The sequence below is a fragment of the Chanodichthys erythropterus genome, chromosome 24, assembly GCF_024489055.1.
Source record: "Chanodichthys erythropterus isolate Z2021 chromosome 24, ASM2448905v1, whole genome shotgun sequence".
NCBI lineage: Eukaryota > Metazoa > Chordata > Actinopteri > Cypriniformes > Xenocyprididae > Chanodichthys > Chanodichthys erythropterus.
In genome coordinates this window covers 21,393,331-21,412,742 of record NC_090244.1, presented here as the reverse complement: position 1 = coordinate 21,412,742, position 19,412 = coordinate 21,393,331, and the positions used below count along the sequence as shown (strand labels likewise).

General features: G+C 37.7%; 2 protein-coding genes across 2 annotated transcripts in view; both read left to right on the top strand.

Moving 5' to 3' along the window:
• The first annotated feature begins 1,414 nt into the window (after window positions 1-1,414).
• On the top strand, window positions 1,415-14,986 carry lrrc56 (leucine rich repeat containing 56). Its single transcript, XM_067379141.1, has 13 exons — window positions 1,415-1,495; window positions 1,608-1,786; window positions 1,926-2,013; window positions 2,299-2,359; window positions 5,785-5,881; window positions 6,115-6,312; window positions 9,596-9,785; window positions 10,675-10,866; window positions 13,244-13,317; window positions 13,422-13,567; window positions 13,653-13,822; window positions 13,905-14,172; window positions 14,266-14,986. The coding sequence occupies exons 2-13, from the start codon at window positions 1,631-1,633 to the stop codon at window positions 14,414-14,416; spliced, it is 1,791 nt and encodes a 596-aa protein (XP_067235242.1). The 5' UTR covers window positions 1,415-1,495; window positions 1,608-1,630; the 3' UTR covers window positions 14,417-14,986.
• Window positions 14,987-17,248: 2,262 nt separating this feature from the next.
• rassf7a (Ras association domain family member 7a) overlaps window positions 17,249-19,412 on the top strand; it is a 63,902-nt gene continuing 61,738 nt past the window's right edge. The window contains exon 1 of the mRNA XM_067380417.1: window positions 17,249-17,357. The gene's annotated coding sequence lies outside the window, so the exon portion shown is untranslated. The remainder of the gene's footprint in view (window positions 17,358-19,412) is intronic.

The following is a 19,412-nucleotide window of genomic DNA, read 5'->3' as shown; positions in this document are numbered from 1 at the left end:
AGTAGGCACCGCCAGAATACAGCTCCTCGTACTGTTATCATTTTTTTTTTGCAAAATTGCAAAACCTAATAAAAGATTTTTTTTATGATTACATAACTGCTGTCGTTGTAATTCTTTTGCAGTTTTTCTACAATTGTAACATCTCTCCTTATGTGTAGCTACATAGACTATAGACTACAGTTATTTTTTTATGGATTACGATTACATATTATTTACACAAATGGCAGTAAGTTGTTCATAATTCATTGATTCTCCTAATTTTCTTTTTTTTTTACATTTATATTTTTTTCATAATAAACCTGCCACTTATAGATGTCCGTGATTCTTCGAGTTTTTTTCCGGTGGTGAGGGGGAAATATAGATAAAATATATATATAATCATATATATATATATATATATATATATATATATATATATATATATATATATATATATATATATATATATAATAATTATTAATAATAATTATTATTAATTATTATTATATAATTATTATATAATTATTAATATATATATGAAATAATAATAATATAGATAAAATATAGATTAAATATTTGATGCAGCAGTGATATTGCTTTGAAATTCATGTTTTTCAATATTTGTTTTTGTAATGTTGCTGTTTTCTAAATGTACTTAATTTTAAGTAAATATGTTTTACAATCATAAGATGAGATTTTGTTTTATTCAGTGTTACTATCAGCAAACACTAACAGGTACATTAGTGTTAGTATTTTGAAGTATTGTTGGTGAATAGAATATATGTTTTGGAATATATTTTTTCTTTGTATCTGTCAAAATAGTACAAGATTATCCTACAATATATGTGACATCAAATAAGGGTTACCACAAAAGTAATCTAAATGTAATCCAAAAGTAGTCAGATTACGTTACCAAAAATGTGTAATCTAAGAGATTATTTTACTGACATATTTTGCCATGTAATTTGTAATTAGTAACTGTTTACAATTCATAAGTAATCTACCCAGTTCTCTCTACCCAATACTCATCTACTAAACATTCTTAATAGAATTGCGCGTTCATGGAAATGAAAACTTATGGCCGTTACCATTCTGTCTGTGTTTATTCGAACCGCGTGCTTGTCTGTCACTTTAAGTGCTCGAGCTACAGCGTTACATCGATTCTGATTGGTTGTTATCGTTAATCTGCTGGATAAAATCGTTCTGAATTCGATTCCAACAATATTTATCTGTGCCGTTATCGTTATAGCTGTGGTGTGAACTTTGCTATTCTACTAAAAACGATTTTTAGAACCATATCTTTATCGTTATCTTTATAGTTATCGTCCTTGGTGTGAACGGGCCTATTCGTTATTACAAACTACAGTCACGAAGCTGTATTCTATAATGGACTACAAATCCTACGCGCCCCGGCCCGTATCCAGGAAATAGTTCCCGTTGCTATGCAAACTTGCTGTCGAGTGAGACAGGAGACGAATGCTTATACACCAATTATCACGTTGTTTAGGCTCAAAAGGTAAAAAAAAAAATACAATTATAAGATACAACGCACATAGTATGACATTTGAACAGTTTACTGAATTCATTAAGTTTGCCGTTTTTTCTAAAATTGTCAACATTTATTTCAGGGTAGGCAAAACAAAGGTTACAAATGTGGAGTGAAGCACCGCTAAAGAAGAGAGCTGGCCCAGCTCGCTCCACTGTGACTGAGTTCAGCGGGTCTGCTGTATTAAACCCCACACCTGCTGCTGACCCCGAGCCCTCTGACCTGATGCTGGATCAACGGTGCCTTTTACCAGAAAAGTTGGTAGGCTGTCAATGTTGAGGCTAAACTTTAAACGTTTCATGTAACGTTAAATTGGGCGATAAATGTAAAAACGTTGTTGGCTATTATGTTACTGCTCAAAATCACCGGATGTTTAGGTTAAATGTCCTTTTATTTCCAGAAATTCCTGTCTGGATCAGACAATTTACAAGAAGTGAAGTCACTAGAAATGTTTGTTGACACCCGACAGGTCACTCTAGACAACTTCGGTGAGATTTTTATTTGTTAAAATATAAATTTGATTTATTAATTAAAAAAAATGTAGCCTATTTATTCTTTAAATAGCTAATTAATTTATCTATTTTAGCTTTATGCTGGTATTAAGAATTTGGGGGCAACACATTTTTACTTGTCATTCATGTCATTGTAAAAAATAGTAATGGTCCAAATGTGAATGGGGTGTAGTTTGGATTGATATGGCTGAATAAGCAATGAAGACATTACCTTCTATGAAATTTGATGATCGCTTATGTTTTTGTCCACTTGTCTCTCAGGAATCTACTTGCCCAAACTTACACAGCTGAAAATGAACAACAGTTTGATCTCATCTGTGCGGTAAGACCTCCATTTCCCTACGTAAGGCATTTAACATCCTTCTGCATCCTCCCTCTCTTCCACACACCTCTTCCTTTAAGGGACAATGTTTGCTCGCTTAAATTGATTTGACAGTGCATTTTTTACCTCTATAAAATATGTAATGTTTTTACCAGATGTAATATTTCTCTGGTGTCTCCAGAATGTGTCTGTGAAGTTTCAGCTCAAAATACCCCACAGATCATAGCTTGTCAAATTTGCCCTATTTGGGTGTGAGCAAAAACAGACCATTTTTGTGTGTGTCCCTTTAAATGCAAATGCGCTGCTGCTCCTGACCTGCTTTTCAGAAGAGGGCGGAGCTTTAACAGCTCGTGCTTTGGTTGCTCAACAACAACAAAACTGGACAATCTCACGCAGCCAAAATGATGATTGTCAGTAACGGTGTTCAGCCTTACACCGTGTCCTAATCAGACGCGCCACAACAAGCGATAAAAGGTATCTTTTCCATGTTTCCAGTTTTTGTCCTAACCAGCCATGATGGCGACGCGCAAATACTCTACTTTAGAAACTGTTTCTGTTTCTCCACGACGTCACAGCTGGAACAGCAACACAAAGTATGGCAATGACAATATCAGGTAGGTACTGTTAATGTTAAAAGCGTATAACGTGAGTTTGAATATCATTCTGTTTTCCCAGCTTTTTAGCTGTAATGAAAACAACACTGGCTGATTCACCTCAGATCTTGAAAATAAATAAATGGGCACAAGAATGTTCAAACTGTCAACTCAATGCGAACAAACAAGTGTATTCTATGACAAAGATTGGTTCAGTCACTACATATGTACTTTAAATAATGTTTAAATGATGTAATATTTATGAATTTTACTATGCACTTGCTCATTTCATTTTGTCTGCTGTGCTCTTGCCAAGAGAGCTCACCCACACTCTCTTCTGATTGGTTTTTGATTGATTTTATTGCTTCTCATTGTCGCGTTGCGTCTAGTGTGAACAGTCAAATTGCTTGACGCTGGAATCTTATCGCATCGCGTCTGGTTAGGACATGGTGTAACATTGTTCAAACTGGAGTCGACACTGATGGAGAGACTCAGGAAGAAGTTACAAGTTTTAGAATGAAACTGAATGTTTCTGAATGGTTAGTGGATAAATTTATGTAGTTGCTGTGGAGTTGATTCAACTCATCGTATAGCATTTTCCGTCATGTTAATCTTTTGTGCAAATCCATCGTTTGTGAATCAGTCCGGCGTAAAATGACGGCATCATAACAACACTCTACTACAACGACTCTTCCTCTTCTCTAAAGAAGCCCAACATGGCGTAAATTTTGGGGTTTGTGATGTCACCAACCCTGGAAGAAGCTTGTTGTAGTCCATACCAGCCATTTGTTGTAGTCCTTAAACAGCGATTTCTGTAAAAGAAAATATCTCCCTTTACATTGAACTTTGAGCATTATAACTTTGCCAATGTTTTTATGCTCAAACAGCAAAAATATACACTAACCGAAGTTAAAAAAGGGAAATCATAATCAAGGACCCTTGTAATTTTACCCTTTTGTTTGTGGAACTGTATAAAATCAAAGTCACATTTGCAGTTTTGTGGATATTTGGGAAAAATTGCATTCTTGCTCATATAATATATTATTAACATTAAAAACTTGAAATCACACGGGGTATGTTTTTTGTATCGAAGAGAGTTTGAGTCTTATAGGGTTAGTTCACCCAAAAATGAAAATGATGTCATTAATGACTCACCCTCATGTCGTTCCAAACCCGTAAGACCTCTGTTCATCTTCAGAACACAGTTTAAGATATTTTAGATTTAGTCCGAGAGCTTTCTGTCCCTCCATTGAAAATGTTTGTACGGCAGACTGTCCATGTCCAGAAAGGTAATAAAAACATCATCAAAGTAGTCCATGTGACATCAGAGGGTCAGTTAGAAGTTTTTGAAGCATCGAAAATACATTTTGGTCCAAAAATAACAAAAACTACGACTTTATTCAGCATTGTCTTCTCTTCTGGAATCCTTTCCATTTAATTGATTCCATTGAATTGATTCCATTGAATCCTTTCATCTGTCGGCATTGTAATACAGTTTTACGTCGTTGTTTTTGCCGATTAGGACATCCCGACATGCACACTTATGCACCATTTTAAAAAATATAGCAATACCAAAATACAAACAATGTAGAATAGCTTGAAAACAGCGTGCGTCTCCCTCAGATTGTAACCGAAGCTTCTTCTTCTTCTTGTTTTACGGCGGTTGGCATCCAGCGTTTTGGTGCATTACCGCCCCCTTCTTGTTCAACACCGACAGATGAAAGTATTCAATGGAATCAATTCAATGGAAAGGATTCTGGAAGAGAAGACAATACTGAATAAAGTCATAGTTTTTGTTATTTTTGGACCAAAATGTATTTTAGATGCTTCAAAATTTTCTAACTAACCCACTGATGTCACATCGACTACTTTGATGATGTTTTTATTACCTTTCTGGACATGGACAGTCTGCCGTACAAACATTTTCAATGGAGGGACAGAAAGCTCTCGGACTAAATCTAAAATATCTTAAACTGTGTTCCGAAGATGAACGGAGGTCTTACGGGTTTGGAACGACATGAGGGTGAGTCATTAATGACATCATTTTCATTTTTATGCGAACTAACCCTTTAATCAGTCTCTATGCACAGCCTGTGTATATATTTGTTCTTCATGCTAGTAAGTGCTAAATCCCCACTTTTACAAAGGTACGTTGTCGAGAACGGCAGTAATGTAGTGTGATTTGATAAGGCAACATACTCTGCACACACAACCTATCATATGCACACTGCTTGTGTGGATGCAGTCAGTTTTGACCACAAAAGATGAGGTAATTTGATTGGATGTCATGCATTTGACCATTTTGCCTGTTAGAAATACATGCTCGGGTTTCATGCTTTTTAAAGATGGATTAGAATTAAATGAACGGCAAAACTCAACATTTTGTTTGCGTACCCCCTCTGTCACCTCATGTACCCCAGTTTGGGAACCACTGCATTAAGGAATAATTCACCCAAAAATGAAATATGCAAATGTCATCTTTTACTCATTTTCTCTTGTTCTAAACCCTGAATGACTTTCTTCCGGTGAAGACAACAGGAGATATTTTGCCAGAACTCTGCTCTTTGCTATTAACATGTACAATGAAAGTTGGGGACTTGGATGTCAAGCTTGACACAAACATGGACAGGTTGTGTTTCATGTCCTCATCCTCAAAAACCATCTACAAACATAAGAATAAACAAACATTTTAAAGAATGCACAACAGACTACATTGAATTTCACAGAAGATAAACATGCAATTAATTCTTGAAATAAATTCGAGGGAGTGAATCAGGGAATGCTGCTGGAGAGAAGGGCAATGATCGCTTATTAATCTCAATATTTCCTCAGGGATCTCGGAACCAGCCTTTCCCACCTGCAGGTCTTATGGCTGGCTCGATGTGGTCTGACCGACCTGGAGGGAATTTCTGCTCTTTCTTCCTTAAAGGTATCAAACACCATTTATAAAAGTAAAAGGGTTACAGACTGAATTGATTGAACTCTTTTTTTGGAACGCACAGTAAAAGGTATTTGTTTTTCTAATGTGAAAGTATTTTGATCTTATTAAGCCATCTTATTATAGTATTTAGTATTAATTAATATAAAATGTTTATTTCTTTGAAATAAAAGTAAAAGAGTCACCTAATAAATCGATCATGTACTGTATTATGTTTTCCTCAGGAGCTGTATGTGGCATATAACAGCATATCAGACCTGAGTCCGGTCAGTATGCTGGAACACCTGGAGCTGTTGGACCTGGAGGGGAATGATGTTGATGATCTGGCTCAGTTGTGGTATTTAGGCTGTTGTGGGAAGATCAGAACACTTTCACTGGAAGGAAACCCTGTGTGCACCTGCCCCAGTCCAGGCATGTCAGAGGTACATAAAGAGTTTAGACCAAATTATAAGCGGCCTGTGTAATAGAGAATGAGAGAAATGAGGCTCAGCTTCTCTCTGTGGTTGACTGGACTAAATGTCCTGACAGATGATGATGTCTCCATATGGTCCATTAAATCAGAATCAATTATTTTTGACCACTTGATGTAATGCTGCCCCACCCCATCCATTATAGAAATGGAGACCCATAATGGACAAGGCCAATGATTGATGTAAATATTGGTGCTGTTGCATCACTACATTTTGGTCCTTTTAGCCTTAACATATAAGCAGAACAAAATAAGTCAGTAAATTGGTAATACTTTACAAATAAGGTTCCATTTGTTAACTCAGTAAATGTTTGTTTTCATTATAATGTTTTTTTTTTAACTATTTCTGTTTAGCTTTAATAACTTTTTAAAATCTATTTTAGGTTTAGTAATTTTAATACTTCGATGTAAACATTTTATTTTATTTAGCTGCCAAGATAACATTTATTTTGTTGATCTAATATTTATATTTTATTTTATGTTTTTTATGTAATATTTAATTTATTTCATGCATATCAACACTTTTATTTAGACTGAGTTCCCCTTACTGGTTTCAATTTTCAGTTTTCGATACTTTTCTTCTTTTGTAATTCGTCATGACTTACAAAACTGGGGCAAGTGTTCAGTGAACAAACTGCTTTGAATATTCATGAAGTGGTAAATGAACAGTGCCCTCATTTGCTTTCTCTCTGTCTTTCACTCACTTCCTTTACTGCGGATGAAAACAGGCCTTTGAATTTCCCTTCACAGCAACAAGTGATATTTAACTGGTATATATATATATATATATATGTACACTACTGTACAAAAGTTAAGGGTCTTAACTTTTGTACAGTAGTACAAAAGACATTAATACTTTTATTCAGCAAGAAGTCAAGGACATATTAAATTGATCAAAAGTGACAGTAAATACTTTAGTGTTAAAAAAGATATCTGTTTAAAATAAATATTGTTCTTTTGAATGTTCTATTAATTAATAAATCCTTATAAATCCAAGTATTATGGTTTCCACAAAAATATTAAAGACGACCTATTATGCTTTTTTACATTTTCAACTTTATTGTTTAATGTTGCTATTTGAGCAATAAATGTCAGCAAAGGTACAAAGCGTAAAGCCATTCCAAAGGGAGTTATTCTCTATATCAGTAAGTATTGTTTCTCAACTAACTCCCTAAAACATCTCGATTGAGTTTTCTACTGAGAATGTACTGCCCAAGGCATACGCAAAATAAAGGGGTGAGGCCTGGTTGAGTTGTGTTAGTGTGTTGAAACTTCCAGTTATGGTAAGGGGAGTGACATTTCCCATACACGCTCAAAGCAGTTGACCAGTCACATAACACTGGTCCAGCCAACCAATCAGAGCACATTGCGCTTTTCAGAAGGAGGTGCTTCATAGAGACAAGGACTAACAGGTGTGCAACTAATCAGAAACCATGGTAACAAACTATGAACTAGAACTATGGCAAAACATGGACTCATGAAACTCATGGACTCAGGACATGACAATGAAAAAACTAAACTAAACAAGACATGATTAAAACAAGGATCAATTAGGAAAAGGATCTGGAAATAGACTTGAGTGTAGGGGCTGGTAGAAGGGAACACCAAAGCAGAGATGATGAAGTGAGGAGTCAGGGAGGAGGCGACAGAGGGAGTAGCCAGAGGATGACCCAGAGCAGAGCCAGGACAAAAGCCAACAGCGGAACTAATGGAGGGCGGAGCCAAGATGGAGCCAGGAGCCCAGCTGACTGAGTTGCTACTGGAGAAGTCGTGATAAAGGGAGACCTAGGCAGAACCAGGAATACAAAGACCCAGAAGGCCTGGAGTGCGAAGACAGGTTCACAGACGCGTGTGACCAAGATGCAGATGTTGGCTTGGCAGTTCCGCCATTGTCCTCAGTCAGTGCAACAGAGAACAATGGCTGATCCAGAGGGAAGGAGGAGTGATGACAGACCAAGGTGGAGCCAGAGGGACGAGGGAGCCCGGTGGAGCCTGAGGGATGACAGACCATGGTAGACTGAGGGAGCATTGAGCCAAGGAGAAGCCGATGGATTGGAGGGCTAAGGTGGAGTCCGGGGCTCAGAAGCTTGAGATGGAGCTGAAGGATCGTCAACACCAAGGGGGAGCTGAGCAGCTGGGAGGAACCACTGAAGGAGCTGAGGGGCTAAAGGGAGACAGCAAAGATAAGGCTAAGGAACTGGATGGCTTAGGCAGAAGAGGAGGGAGGAGGAGGTTGGGCAGGGCCATCCACAATGAATGAGACTATCAGCTGGGCAGAACCAATGGTGACAAAGGAGACTTGGAGCTGGGCAGAGCCAATAGCGACAAACTCGACTTTGAGTTGGGCAGAGTCAATGGCGACAAAGGTGACTTAGAGATGGTCTGATTCAATGATCACGAAGAAGACTTGGAATTGGGCTAAACCAGAAGAGACAAAAATGATTTGGAAATGGGTTGAACCAGCAGTGACTGTAGACCATGAAACATTACATCATTCAGCTCATCAAATAATACCTCAGAGAGGACTCAGCTCTTTAAAAGGCCCTAATCAATGGGAGTGAGGGTGGGGATCCAATCCATCACATTGAGCTCCACTAATATTCCCTCAATGACCTGATCAGACTCCGCAATGGGCTAGTGCTCCAGGATGAATTTGGCCTGTGGAAAAATGCTCTGGCTCTTGTGTCACGGCAGGATCAGGCTCTGAGTCTGCGGTGGGCTCTGGCTTGTGATCTGTAGCAGGCATGGCTGAAGGCTAGCTGGGATCTGGTTCTGGTGTTGAGTCAGGGCTGGCGATGTCCTCATCAACGGGGTAACAAACTACAAACTAGAACTCAGGCAAAACAGTAAGGGAAAACCATGACAAAGAACCTAAACAGAAATTAATGAACAAAACAAGACAAGAAACTGAACATGACATAATTGTGACAAGAGGTGTGATAAAATATGTGAAAAAAAAAAAAAATGTTGTTTGAACATTCAAGCATGAAAACATATTCTAGTAGACCCCAAAAACAAAATCAAGACTTTGCAAAAAGGCATAGTATGGCCTTTTTAAGCAACACAACTGTTTTCAACATTTCTAATAAGAAAAAAGTTGCCACCATAATGTGGCTGTTAGCATGTTGCTATGCAGTTCCTAGGATTTTCTGAGTGGTTACAGTGTTTCAGCTAGAACAACACACTTTTATTAAAGATTGATTCATCACATTTGGTTTGTGTTGTTTGATGAACAGGTATTAGACTACAGCTACAGGTCTGCGGTCCGTGAGCTGATCCCTCAGTTGAGTGTCCTCGATGACGTACCTGTTGAAGAGGACAAACCTCAGTGCTGTAGAACTTCATTGCATGATTGGACTCTTCTGAAAGAATCAATCAAAGATGGTTCAGTTAATGACAGCCTGGATCACACAAATACAGATACAGGTAAAGACAAGCAGTAATTGCCAAGACTGTCTTAAAGGAACACGCCACTTTTTTTGAAAATAGGCTCATTTTCCAACTCCCCTAGAGTTAAACAGTTGAGTTTTACCGTTTTCAAATCCATTCAGCCGATCTCCGGTACCACTTTTAGCATAGCTTAGCATAGTTCATTGAATCTGATTAGACCATTAGCATCTCGCTCAAAAATGACCAAAGAGTTTCAATATGTTTTCTATTTAAAACTTGACTCTTCTGTAGTTACATCGTGTACTAAGACTGACGGAAAATGAAAAGTTGCGATTTTCTAGGCTGATATGGCTAGGAACTATACTCTCATTCCAGTGTAATAATCAAAGAACTTTGCTGCCGTATCATGGCTGCAGCAGGCGCAATGATATTACGCAGCGTCTCTCACAAATGTCTCCATGGTTGCAAGGCATGCTCTCTATGCAAGCAGGGGGTCACAGGTGCTGCGTAATATCACTGCACCTGCTGCACCCATGGTACGGCAGCAAAGTTCCTTGATCATTACGCTGGAATGAGAGTATAGTTCCTAGCCATATTCGCCTAGAAAATCGCAACTTTTCATTTTCCGTCGGTCTTAGTACACGATGTAACTACAAAGGTTTTAAATAGGGAAAATATCGAAACTCTTTGGTCATTTTTGAGCGAGATGCTAACGGTCTAATCAGATTCAATGAACTATGCTAAGCTATGCTAAAAGTGGTACCGCCAGACCTGGAGATTGGCTGAATGGATTTGAAAACGGTAAAACTCAACAGTTTAACTCTAGGGGAGTTCGAAAATGAGCCTATTTTCAAAAAAAGTGGAGTGTTCCTTTAAGACTGTTTGAGCAGCACTTGATATCTTTAAGAATGTTTTACTCCATCAGAAGAGAGATCTGTCAGTGTGTGCGGCATCAGACCTGCTTCAGCCCGGCCTCTTGATCTGAGAATCTCCTCCAGGAGTCTCTCCAGCAGTCCAGGCAGTGCCAGACCTTTCACTTCCTGCACCAGGCCAAGAACCGGGTTGACTGACTCCGACATCATCATCTTGAAACACAGGGCCAGTGATCTAACAAACGGTAAAACATCTTCACTGAACATGATAGAGCAGTGTTCGGCAATAGGCGGCCAGCGGGACAAAACTGGCCCGCCAGCAATAATATCTGGCCTTGATAGCGGCTGGTTCTGAAATAGATCTCGTGGTGCCGTCTAATATTATCACCGTGTCTACACCAGACATGACTTTTTTCTCGCCACACTGCAACAGCTAAAAGCTGTCTACTCTGAACTCGACAAACTGACCATTGTAAAGCACTTGGACTATGTCAGAAACAGAACGGGGAATCCATTTACTGTCGGGAATGTGTTGTGTCGCGTCGCATCCAGTGTAGACAATACCACTGATTATAATGCGTTCTATTATCTTGGGTTCTATTATCTTTTGACGCATCGCTTTTCGCCACTCACATCCTCTGTAGACACAGTGTTATATTCTTTGCAAACAGCGACAACTTCATTGCAGATAAGACACATCAGCTTTGCATTCACAAAACTAGGTAAGAGCGCATAGTTGTCTTTCTATTCTTCTTTGTATGCCCTATTTTCGCTGTCAACTTTCCTCTTTAGACTCTTTGATTGTACTATTTTCTCTCACCAGCTAGCTTAAATATTAACATCACTCTGCACACGACGTAATAGCGTACCTCCAGCACGCAAACAATTTAAAATAAATGCAGATTAGTATGTGAGGATGCCAAGGAATAATTCAAAAGTGTAAAAGTAGGCTACGTCAAATAATTATTACAGTAAGTTAGGCTCCATTGTGTAACAAGCAAATTAAAATGATACACATTTATTATTCATAATATTGACAGAGGAAATAAAACATAGTTTGTTAAGTGACTCAAACATGCCATTAATGGGCTTATTTAAGTCCTCTTTTATTTTTTATATTATTATTTTTTTTCTATCCATTCCGCATCTCCCACATGTGTGTTTTAGCAAGGCCGATCTGTGTTGCAAGTTGGTGAATGAAGATACTTGCCAGGTCACTACTCTGCTTTATTAATTTATGCAGTGTAAAACCCGGACACTGCCACACAAATATGGCTTTTTGTTATTGACTGTCCTACTACAGGATTTAACACAGATCACAGCTCACTACCAGTTGCATTTTTCATCCATCATTTGACTATGTTCTTGCCCGCCATCTAGTGGCGAAAAAGTTTTTTTGGCCCGATGCCAAACTTTAATTTACTCACCCCGTCATCCAAGATGTTCATGTCTTTCTTTCTTCAGTGAAAAGGAAATTAAGGATTCCAGGATTATTCTCCTTATAGTGGACTTCAATGGCCTCCAAACGGTTGAAGGTCAAAATTACAGTTTCAGTGCAGCTTCAAAGAGCTTTAAACGATACCAGATGAGGAATAAGGGTCTTATCTAGCGAAACGATCTGTCATTTTCGAAAAAAATGTAAATGTATATGCTTTATATAAACAAATGATTGCCTTCCAAGTGCTTCCGTTAAAACCGCACTTTTGTATTCTTCAAAGAGCTTACGCTGTATGTCCTACGCCTTCCCAATTCTACTTACGGAAAAAATGGAACTGGCGCTGCGTTCATTCCGTAAGTAGAATAGGGAAGGTGTAGAACATACAGCGTAAGCTTTTTGAAGAATACAAAAGTGCGGTTTTAACGGAACCACTTAGAAGGCGATCATTTGTTCATATAAAGCATATACATTTAAAAAAATAAAATCGAAAATGACTTATTGTTTCACTAGATAAGACCCTTATTCCTCGTCTGGTATCATTTAAAGCTCTTTGAAGCTGCACTGAAACTGTAATTTTGACCTTCAACTGTTGGAGGCCGTTGAAGTCCACTATAAGGAAAATAATCCTGAAATGTTTTCATCAAAAACCTTAATTTCTTTTCGACTGAAGAAAGAAAGACATGAATATCTTGGATGACATGGGGGTGAGTAAATTATCAGAAAAATTTTATTTGAAAGTGGACTAATCCTTTAATTGCCTCATATTAGCCCATGAGAGCGTGCTGCAGTTCCATTTTTCACCACAGATATACATTGGAAATATGTGGGGCACTGTAGAGCTAGAGGGAGGGTTCAAGGCCGCCTGTCCCATGTATTATCATGAAGACATGCCTGCTGAATCCTTGTGCTACATTTTAATATATCCTGCTCACTTTACGACTTAAAATAGTTTAGAAAATCTGGAAAATATTTGTTGCAGAATGCTAAACACATTTATAATTTATTATTAATTCAGTGTATATAGAGGTCTATGTGTGAATGAATATTTTAGTGGGGCTCTGCCCCACCTGCCCATACAGACGAGTTGCGGCTGGACATGATGATGATATTTGTAATCACAACATTATGTATAATATCACATATTTACTGGTTTCTGCTACATGTTAGAAAGTGATATGTGAAAGGTGACGTTTCCACAGGTTTTGTTCTCTGTGGGAATCCACTACAGGCTGTTCGAGCACAAAGACAGAAAATAAAGGTGAATCTGATCATACTGATACATATACTGTACATAAAGCATTAATGGCAATATAATTAGATATTAAAGACCCATGAAAACATTTTTTTTTCCCATCTGCTCAGCTCCAAAACTCGCATTCTCAAACCCGACCCAGCACACGGCTCGGCAGTTACGTTCCTGAACACACATATGACTATGAAGAGTCAAGCAGTGAGGACCGCAGCAAAGTTTTTGCTGAGCTCAGAAGCAGGAGGATTGAGCACAAGAAGTACTGAAACTCCTCTAAAACACATACACACTTTACTTCCTGTTACAATGTGGTATAATGGATACTGTGCTTTGACTTCCGACAGACATCTGTTGGCTATTGAGAAGGACCAGCAGCCGCAGGTGATGAAAATCCACCACAGTGATGATGAGTGTGATGATGAAGGCAGCCACAGTCATAGTTTCAGCAGTGATGACATCATTAAAGACAGAAACACAAGCTCTCCTGATTCGTCCTTTCAGTCTCCCTCACCAGGTATGTCACGTTATTTCTCTCATATATATTATAAATGATCCTCATAAGTCTTGTCATGTTTTATCTTGTGCCTTTCTGACAGAATCTCCAGACATGTTGAGACTAACCTCTTCATCAGACTGCTCCATGTCTCCCTCACCTCCGCCCAACTCAGCAGCTCCCCCTGCTGGCCGGAGGATAACGCAGATCCGCACTAGGAGACTCAGACCTCATTATGCTGACATTAGTAAACCAGAGGAGACTCCTGGGACTGATCTCAGAAACTTGTGTCCCCAGAGTATTATGACTGTATCATCTCAGACTCAGATATTCCACAAACCTCATAGACCCTCTGCTGTTAGAGCGCAAGGGTATATTCCCACCATTCCTGTTTAAATTCATATTTACGTGAACTATAATTTTAACAAACGCATTTCTGACTACAATATATTCTCCCAATTTAGGTCAGAGGATACTGGGAATCATCAATACTCGGACATCCAGCACAAACCAATAACACTCTCTGAAAAACTAACACCCAGACGTCCACAAACAGCCAGAGCTGTACTGCAGAGGCTTCCAGACCGAAACCGAAGAAACGGCCACCTGGAATGAATGGATTTTGGGTCAGATTTGGTCATACATCTTTTCACTACAGGGTTTCAGAACCAGTGTAAAGTCACTTACATTGCTGAATCATTAGGGGGCGCCATCTCCATTATGATAAATGCTTGTTTTTCTCTGCTTTAGTTTAGATGTGTTCCATGAAAGGAGAGAGTCTTAGTCCAGATATTACGTGAACACTAATACAGAGAAATAATACTCTAAGTGTCCCATTGAGACATTATATTTGACGTTAATGTCAGATGACTCATGCTTCAAAACTGTTTTCCTCTCATGGATCTCCAGCAGCGCAGCATCCCCATCTGTCAGATTCTTAACATGTCTGGTCTTGCAGGTACAGTGTGTGCAGACGCAGGTGCAAGACTGTTCCTCCACATGTCTCTGAAATATTTTCCACAGTTGACAAGTCAGATAACAGAGTGTTGTTCTGAGAAGCCACATATAATTAATCTGTCAATAGTTTCTACAGGGTCCAAGCATTTTTGGCAGTATTTAGGTTTTTTAGTATTTTTAACAATGTACAGTACATCCAGATATATATATCTCAATGATAAAATAATAAAATGCACATAAAATGACTAAAATACAGTAAGACATTTTGTTGGAGGGTTACAGCTGAACATCAAATACTGTTTGTTAATAAAGGCCAATGGAGAATGAAAAACAATCATTCTTTTACAATAAAAAACTTTAATGGGTTTTTAACAATATATTTAATATATATCCTTGTGGAACATTATAACAACTGATATTTACAAATTATAATCTGGAATGTCATTATGTATAATAAGAAAGAACTGTTAAAAAGTTTGGTCAGTACATTTTTTAAATTAATACTTTTCTTCAGCCAAGATGCATTAAAGGTGCAATATGTAATATTGTCTGTCTACTAGAGGTCGCTAGAGGCCTATTCAAAACAAAGGTGTAGCTTGATGGTGCCAAGTTTGAGCGCGGAATCTTGGGACATGTCGTCTTCACCTCAACGGCCGGTGGAAAAGAATAGGGATAGGACTCGGGAAGAAATCATGTTCATGGATGTGATTATTAATGTTACTGTAGTATGAAGCAGAGCAGGAGCGAGTGTTGTGGGAGCTGAACGAGGAGCTGGAATGATTGCACAACACACGCCTCACGAGCAGCGGGACTTTTATTATGACACAGTCGCCGGCGCTGCTTACGCTTTTCCAGTCATGAGTATGAGGTAACACTGCTCTGTTTATCATATTAGATACATTTGAGTGTGTTGAAAATGATGATTATGCTATGTTAGCTACTTGACAAAATAGTGTTTTTCACTGAGGCATGGTAAAGCATGGTACTCTTGGAAAATCAAGAAAATTTGATTTAAACAATAAGACTAAACGTGTTGAGCTATATAACAACAACAATTAGTTTTCTGTCTATAAATATATCAAAACAGTTGTTCCCTTGTCTATTAAAACCTGTAATATATTAAAGCGTCTTTGGTGTTTCCATGGTTTCTACAAAATAAAACCGGAAACCGAGGGTAACGCGGATATGACGCAATTGACAGGCGACTCCTCACACGTCCCGGAGCCTTGGTTAAAATTGCAATTTTCTCACAATTTAAAAATAGTTGCAAACATTTGGGATATTGTAAGTACTCAAGTGAACAAAATATATATAACACTGGCCTAGTGGTTTTTGGATATTTTACTGCAAAATTCTTACATATTGCACCTTTAAATTGATCAAAATCATAGACAGTAAAAGAAATGGACACAGCGACCCCATTGGAACTCAATTGAGACAAGTGAAGCCCATTTTTAGCGATTTTTAGCACTTCCGTTTCTGACGCGCAGACTCAAACTAAGCTTGATGGCGTCAGCAACCTGTCTGACAGATGTAAGTCTTCTAGTAGCTGTGCGTGAAAACTGCCATCGTTAATCTTGCAGAGACGGCGAGCTTGAGCGGGGAGTTCTTTGGCGTGAGTGAGCAGGAGTAATTATTCTGATTAATTATTTTGTATAGTATTTTAAAATGTAATGCCAGTAGGCTTCTCTCTTGACGTCTCCCCGATTGCCTGCGAGCTTCTCCTCCTGTCTGTACGGTAATTTCTCTACTGTGCGACAGAGTCGAGTGGTTATGATGCAATCGTTAGCCTATTTTTACAAAAACTGTTTCTACGGGGCCATAATGTAACATAGAAGGTAATGGAGCCCTTTATACATTGTCGTGTATCTTTAGAAATAAATAATGGACAAATGAAGTCTTTAAACGCCTCAAATGTAAAGTTATTCGCTGTCAAAGTGATGCCAAAATGAATGGGAGTCAATGGGATGCTAGCGAAAGTTAAGTTCTGCTACAAGATGGCGGCACGCGGCCGACTTCAACTTCCGGTCGACTTCCTTGGGCACTGATCGAAATTTTTCGAGATTTATTATCTTACAAAAGATCTGAATTTCAAATAATTTCTTTGAAAAACATATGTTTACACATATGATATCCACAAAAAAAATATTGATTTCTGATTTCTGAAGGATCATTTGACTGAAAACGCTGAAATGCTGTTGTAAAGAAAGAGTAATTTTTTTTCAGTGAATATACCCACAAGAAACAACAAATATTATAATACAAGTTGTTACATTTACAATTATTTCGACTAAATAAACAATTGTAGGGCGGGAAATTAAAGCAATTAGTGGCTTAGTGTTTCCCCTTTAAAATAAACTATGGCAACACGCGTGACACCGATATCGACGCAACGCAAGTACAAACCTTTTTGATAGGTCAACTGGCGTCTACGTCACTGTTCTATCAAACGAGCGTCGCGTTCACTCACAGCATAGACTGGTGGGAGAGTTCTGAGTTGTGTGGCGTCGTGTCGTGTCGCTTGCTTACACATACGGTGTCCTTCAGTAGCGGACAAAATAGTGGGTGAAAAAGTGCGGAGAAATGCATTGTGTTAGTGGTAAGTATATATGCACCTTCTTAAATTGGTATAATGTATGAATGAAGTTGGAAGCAAGCTGTCTTTACAAAACAAACTCTCCAGACGCTTCTGGTTGCAAACGTTACATGTCCATAGTTAAAATGATGAATTCCACCTGCTAGGAAACTGAACACCCACTTCATACATCCACTAAATTCAACTTGACACCTGCTGGGTTAAAAAAAAATACTCGGTCAGTTTTGAGAAAAGATGCAGTATTTGTTTGCCTTGATATTTTGTTATCTAATGCAGTGACATTTGATTTTAATTTATTTGTTTAGGAAATTTAATTACATGTACACATATGTATTAGTGTAAACCATGCTCTGCAATTAATCCCCTTAATACATTAACATTTGACTATACAGCAGACTAAGTGTAAATACTTGTAACCAGTGCTGAGGTAAGCAAGAGAGGCATATTACTAGAATAACCCATGCAGATAACCCATCACTGTCATGGAGCTTATTTGTGGTAATGGTAGCAGTGCCTTGGTGTTCGTGATGTGATGCTTTGTGTCATGTCAGTTGTGCAGTCATTACTTGTATATGTGACAGGTGAGTGATAGGGAAGTTATATCTTTGAAATCTGATGGAATAGCTAATTTGAAATACACACAGGATGAAGTCTCCAGTTGTCGCATAACCAGCTGGATACTACTGATCTTATCTCCGTAATACCCCTATTATTAGATGCATATGGTTGCAGAATAAATTCATGACAGGTGAAAATTCTATAAAATAGGATATTTTGACAATGCCAATTAATATTGAAAACTCTTCCTTTTGCATGACGCTTCATCCACACCAATAGATGTCAGTAGAGAGTTCAAGATAACTGTGATATCGTCCTAATAAACAATTTTATATATATAAAAATAACATTTTGTGTTCAACTTTTAGCAGTCTGATCAAATTATGAGCCAAAGCAAAAATCATGGTTGGCAGGGAGTTTGATTTTGATAGACAGGCAATCTAAATAATCATAATGCTGAATCCGCCATTTTGTTTGACAAACAAACCAGAGTTAGTAGATTAAAGTGTTAGTTCACCCAAAAATGAAAATAATTTCATTTATTACTCACCCTTATGCTGTTCCACAACTGTAAGACCTTCGTTTATCTTCGGAACACAAATTAAGATATTTTTGTTGAAATCTGATGGCTCGGTGAGGCCTGCATTGCCAGCAATGACATTTAAATCGGTTCATGTGAGTACAGTGGTTCACTATTACTATAAAGCGACGAGAATATTTTTGGTGCGCCAAAAAAAACAAAATAACGACTAGGGCTGTCAAACGATTAATCGCGATTGCAAGTTTGAGTTTGCATAATATATGTGTGAGTAATGTGTGTAAATAATATGTATATATAAATAAACACAAATTAATGTATCTAAGAGAAATATGTTATTTATGTACAAAAAAAGTATGTATTTATATAATATAAATTATATAAAAATATAAATAAATACATATACTTCTAAATATTTCTCAAAAATATACATGGATGTGTTTGTATTATATATATATATATATATATATATATATATATATATATATATATATATATATATATATATATATATATATATATATATATATATATATAATATGATGATACCACACACTACACCCACATATATTAGGCAAACTCAAACTTTTATTTTGCATGCGATAATGAGTTATATAGTGATGGCCGATTTCAAAACACTGCTTCATGAAGCTTCGGAGCGTTTTGTGTCGAATCATGATTCGGATCGGGTGTCAAACCACCAGACTGCTGAAATCATGTGACTATGGCGCTCTGAACCACTGATTCAACACGCAGATTCATAACGCTCTGAAGCTTCATAAAGCAGTGTTTTGAAATCGGCCATCACTAAATAAGTCGTTATTTTGTTTGTTTTTTGGCGCACCAAAAATATTCTCGTTGCTTTATAATATTAATATTGAAGCACTGTACTCACATGAACTGATTTAAATATGTTTTTAGTACATTTATGGATCTTGAGAGAGGAAATGTCATTGCTGGCT